Source organism: Balaenoptera ricei, chromosome 2, assembly GCF_028023285.1.
Source record: "Balaenoptera ricei isolate mBalRic1 chromosome 2, mBalRic1.hap2, whole genome shotgun sequence".
NCBI lineage: Eukaryota > Metazoa > Chordata > Mammalia > Artiodactyla > Balaenopteridae > Balaenoptera > Balaenoptera ricei.
This window is the reverse complement of record NC_082640.1, coordinates 127,522,377-127,527,180: the sequence shown is the minus strand read 5'-3', so window position 1 is coordinate 127,527,180 and position 4,804 is coordinate 127,522,377. Positions and strand designations below refer to the sequence as shown.

At 58.0% G+C, this 4,804-nt stretch overlaps 1 protein-coding gene across 1 annotated transcript; it reads right to left on the bottom strand.

Annotated features, from left to right (window-relative positions):
- Window positions 1-1,459: 1,459 nt before the first annotated feature.
- Window positions 1,460-2,683, bottom strand: SSTR1 (somatostatin receptor 1). Its single transcript, XM_059915676.1, has one exon. It carries the CDS (start codon window positions 2,630-2,632, stop codon window positions 1,460-1,462), a length of 1,173 nt encoding a protein of 390 aa, XP_059771659.1. The 5' UTR covers window positions 2,633-2,683.
- Between the last annotated feature and the right edge of the window lie 2,121 nt (window positions 2,684-4,804).

Below are 4,804 nucleotides of genomic sequence, written 5' to 3'. Positions count from 1 at the left end.
TTGGAGAAGGCTAACCCACATTATGTATTTATTATAAGACAAACAAGAGACTACATAAGTACGAAAAACTCTCCAAACTTCACTGAACACAAGCAAAAGTAGAAAAGCTAGAGGAAAGGATAAGAAAAGAGGGCCTAGCACAAAGGAAAGGTTTGGACGGGACCTTGGGGAGAGAGTTTTCCCCACTGCCACCTCCGCGCCCGCCCCATAGCCGGTGTCCCGAAGAAGAGGCCCTGGGCTAGGCAAGTGGAGAAAAGGAAAGCAGAGACACAATTTTCAAACTCCACAAATAAATAAATAAATATGTTAAGCAAGAAAATAACTTATTAGGCACCGCTTGAAAGGCAGCAGCCCTCAGGGGTCGGGCAGGCCGCACCCTCTACCTGCAGGTGGCGGCGACGCGGTCGGGATCGGCCGAGACTGGGAAGCCGTCACCTGAGGTCCCGGCCCGGTGCCTGTCGTTACTGTTGGATGTGCACCTCCAGAAGCTTGGGTGAAGGAGAAAGCCTAGTGGAGCTGCAGCCAAGCTCCCGGGCGGCCCCTGGGGAAAGTGCGCCCTGTCCTTCCTGCCCTAATGCAGACCAGCGCCCCGGGAGTGCCTAGCTCTTGGTCTTTGAAACTAAAAGAGCCGTTTGTGAGCAGGGCGGGAGGGTGGCTTCCATTACAAGCCCTCCTCACCCACCAAAGCCCGGAATCTTTTAAAAACCCCTAGTCGCTTGTTCTCAGCTCCTTTTTGCTCCAAAGTGAGGTTTGGGTAAGGACTGCAGGATGCCTGGGGTTCGAAGCGCGGGACCGATTTTACTAAGCACCTGGCTCCGCTCTGGGTGGAGTAGGAGGGGCGGAGGGGCTCGGCGAAGCGCGCACCTTCCTTCACCCGAGGGTGGGAGAAAGGACCTGCTGCCTAGATCCTTCTCAAGTCTGACTTCCTTTACAGTAGGGCTGCAGAAAGGGAGAGTGGTGGTTCTCGAGACTCCGCTAGAGGCATCAAGCAGAATCTGGCGAGCGAGGGGCCCTGCAGGGCGCGGCGGAGGGCCAGCTGGGTTTTCCCGAGGGAAACCCGTGGCGGTAAACCGTGGCTCAGCTTAAACAGAAACAACGGCTGGCGGGGCTGAGGGTCAGGCTGAGTTGGCGACGTTAATAAGTTCACGATCTGCACCGGTAGGACGGGGCGGAAAGAAAGACCGAAATTGCCAAGGGAGGAGCAAAGAGGGATGCAGAAGTGCAATCGCAGGGGAGGAAGAAGCGAAAGAGGAGAAAGGGGCCCGCTAGTCTTCCCAGTTTATAAGCAAAGCGTCCAATTCCACCTTGGTCGCGCGCCTTTCCCGGGTCTAGCGCAGTGTCCTAGCCCCACTTTTTCCATTGCACCCTGACTCCTGGAATACTTTCACCTCTCGCACCCGACCTTCCTTTCTCCTCACCCTCCCCCTCTCTTGGTACAAAGCCCCTGCTTGGCCCGGGCTCAGAGAGTAGTGATCCGGGACGTGCAGGTGCCATTACGGAAGACGCCGCCGGACTCCAGGTTCTCAGGCTGGAAGTCCTCCACACTGTAGGCGCGGCTCTTGAGGGCCGTGGCGTAGTAGTCGACCGGCTCCTCGGCGGCGTTGTCCATCCAGCTGAGGCAAAGGATGCGCTGGAAAGAGCGCTTGAAGTTGTCTGAAAGGAAGCCATAGAGGATGGGGTTGGCGCAGCTGTTGGCATAGCCGAGGATGACCGACAGCTGGCTCACCGTGGCGTCGTCCTGCTCTGCGAACACGTTGACTAGCTGCACCACATAGAAAGGCATCCAGCAGATGACAAACACCATCACCACCATCATCACCATCAGGGTGATCTTGCGCTCTGAGCGCTTGCGCTGTTGCCAGCCGGCCTTGAGGGCCACCATGCGCATTTTGGCGATGATGAGCACGTAGCACAGGCAGATGGCCCCGACGGGCAGCAGAAAGCCCATGAGAAAAGTGTACAGCACGAAGCCCACCAGCCAGCGCTGGGCGGGCTCGGGCATGAGCATGTTGCAGGCCACCGTGCCGTCACTGTTGGCCGCCGTGCGCGAGAAGACCACGATGGGCAGAATGACGAGCAGCGATAGCACCCACACGCCCAGATTCACGACCTTGGCCACGGTGGGCCGGCGGTAGCGTGCTGCCTTGATAGGGTGCACCACGGCCACGTAGCGGTCCACGCTAAGCACAGTAAGACAGTAGATGCTGGTGAACATGTTGACTGCGTCCACGCTGAGCACGAGGCGGCAGAGCAGCGCGCCGAAGGGCCAGTGGCGAAGCAACGTGGAGGTGACCAAGAAGGGCACGCTGAGCATGAGCAGTTCATCGGCGATAGCCAGGTTGAGGATGTAGATGTTGGTGGCCGTCTTCATCTTGGCGTAGCGCAGGATCACGTAGATGACCATGGAGTTCCCACACAGCCCCACCAGGCACACCACGGAGTAGATGAAAGAGATGAGGATAGCGCTGCCCTGGCCCTCGCTCAAGGTCCCGTTCTGGGACGCATTTCGCCCCGGCTCCTCCATCCCGTCTGCAGCTCCGGCCCCGGGGCCCCTGCTGCCTCCGCCTTCGCCACAGCTGCCTGGGCTGGGGCTAGGAGAGGAGGGAGAGGAGGCGGTGCCATTGGGGAACATCTCAGCTGATGGGGGCCGATGGGGCTGCCAGGGCTGGGGCGTTCTCCTGGCGCCCCCGCCGCTTGCGCTGTCACTTGGCACCCCGGCCGTCCGCCCGCAGCTCACAGCCGCTGGGCGCCTGGGGGAAGCGCTCAGAGACTGCAGGGAGCGCGGCTCCTCCGGCGCCGGCGGAGCGCATCGCCCAGCGGCTGCCTGCGCGCAGCCGCTCGCCGCTCCAGGGCACCTGGGCACACGCGAACGTGGAGAGGAGAGGCCGGGAGACTAGAGCCCCGCGCGGCACAGCCATTAACTGCCGCGGCTGTGGGCTGGTGAATGATTAATGGGCACCACCCGCGCGTCAGCAGCTACGAAAATGGGGGGGGGGGGGTGGGCGGAGAAAGAGAGGGAGGTAGGCGATATAGGTGGCTTATCACCCCTCGCCCAATTTTTTCCTTCCCAGTTTTGAGCTCCGATCGACTAGAGCAGCTGCTCCGGGGTTCCCCTGCAGCACCCCTTTACCCATCCTTCAGGGGGACCTGGGGAGTTTCTCCGCTTTCCTGGAGGGTGGGTGGGAAACAAACGTGGAGATTCTGTCCCATCCCACCCTGCTTCCATCCGAAGCAAAGACTGAAGCAGACCCTAGGCACGGATGGCTGGAGTTCATCTCCGTTTCCCTCAGTTGCTGCCCCACCCTGGGGGACCCACTCCCGTCCAGTCGTCCAGGGCCCCAAACTCCCACCTCCCGCCCCCGCCTGCCCTGCCCCTGAGAACCGCTGCGGAAGTCCTTACCCAGGGCACGGTACCTCCAGACCGACGCGTAGGTGGCCCGTGCAAAGTGCCTGTGCGGTCTGGTAGCGCGGTGACGTTCTTCGTGCGGTCCCACTTCTTTCCTTGGGCGGGACCCCAGCACAGGCGCCCATTCAGATATACTCTGAAGAGTCGCGGAAACTGACCCTACGCCGCGAACGTTAGCAGGAAGAAGCAGAGCAACTGTGCGTTAGGGACTCCTGCGTTACAACCCCGCAGGCAGCTCTTCGAGGGAGGGAGCGTTCGGAGGCCTGAGAAAACCATTGCGAATCTCTTAATACAGCTTGTAGTGCCCAGAGCCCCCTGCGTCTCCCAGAGGAAAATCGACTGCAGAAAGGAGGACGCGCGCCGGGGGGCACGGAAGGAGCCTGAGGCTCCCCCCGCCTCCCTCTCCCCGCCCCCTCCCCACCCCCTCCCCACCCCAAACATGCCAGGCGCGGTATTGGAAATCCGTCTAGGTGTTCGCTGGGTGTAGATACGGCTGCGCCGCTTGGAAAGGCTCCGCCCGCATCCCTGATGTACTTTGTACCCGGGAGAATTGGTGGGCCCCGGGGGAGGACAGTGTATAGGCCTGGGAGAGCAGGGATGCCAGTCGGGGCCCGGCAGGTGATCAGACCTGTCACCAACTCCAGGAACATCCGGACGACCTTCGAGTCTCTCCGTGAAATACTTAAGATTGCAGCCTTTTCTGAGGCCCCTGGATGTGTCCCACGTGCCTAAACTTTTAAGACACAAAAATCAATGTAGGCATGCCTAAAGCTCACTGACTTCATTTAGGAACTGAACAGTTACTGTGTTTAAAAAAAAAAAAGTTCAATTATCATGATTTTTAAGGATCTCTAGGACTTTCCACCATCCCTAGTCTGAGCTCCCTTTGGCTTTCCAGTCCAAAGAAGAATCACTCCATCCAGCTCCCCAGTTCTTTTCAAGATCCCTTCAAGTCTTTGTCTGAACCGTGCAGGTTCCCAGGAAGACTGACCTTCAGCAGCCTAGTGCTGTGGGGCCTCTTTCAAGCCTAAGCTTTGTGTCAGTTTTTGTTAGTTTTTCCACTCAGCCCCGCGGCACCCACTGTGCTGTGCGTCTCAGCTTCCCTCCCATCAGTACAGTTTACACTAAGGAGAGGCAAACCTAAACAGAAACTGAATTCCTCATGGAGGATATTTGTACCAGGCAGTCCAGAATGCAGAAATGGATGCAGAAATCGGAAGGAAAAAAAAAGTAAAATTTCTATTTTCCCCTTGCTTTATCTGGGTATCATTAGCATGGGTGTGCTTTAGTTCTCAAAACTAAGTGCTCCTCAAAGCAAAAGAATAACTTTTGTAGTGTGTTGATTATAGCAATCAGAGATAAAAGAAAAGATGACAGACTGTCATAGGAATGTGTGCA

Coding starts and splice junctions, on each gene's coding strand:
- SSTR1 (XM_059915676.1), bottom strand. CDS start 2,632: ATGTTCCCCAATGGCACCGCCTCCTCTCCCTCCTCTCCTAGCCCCAGC.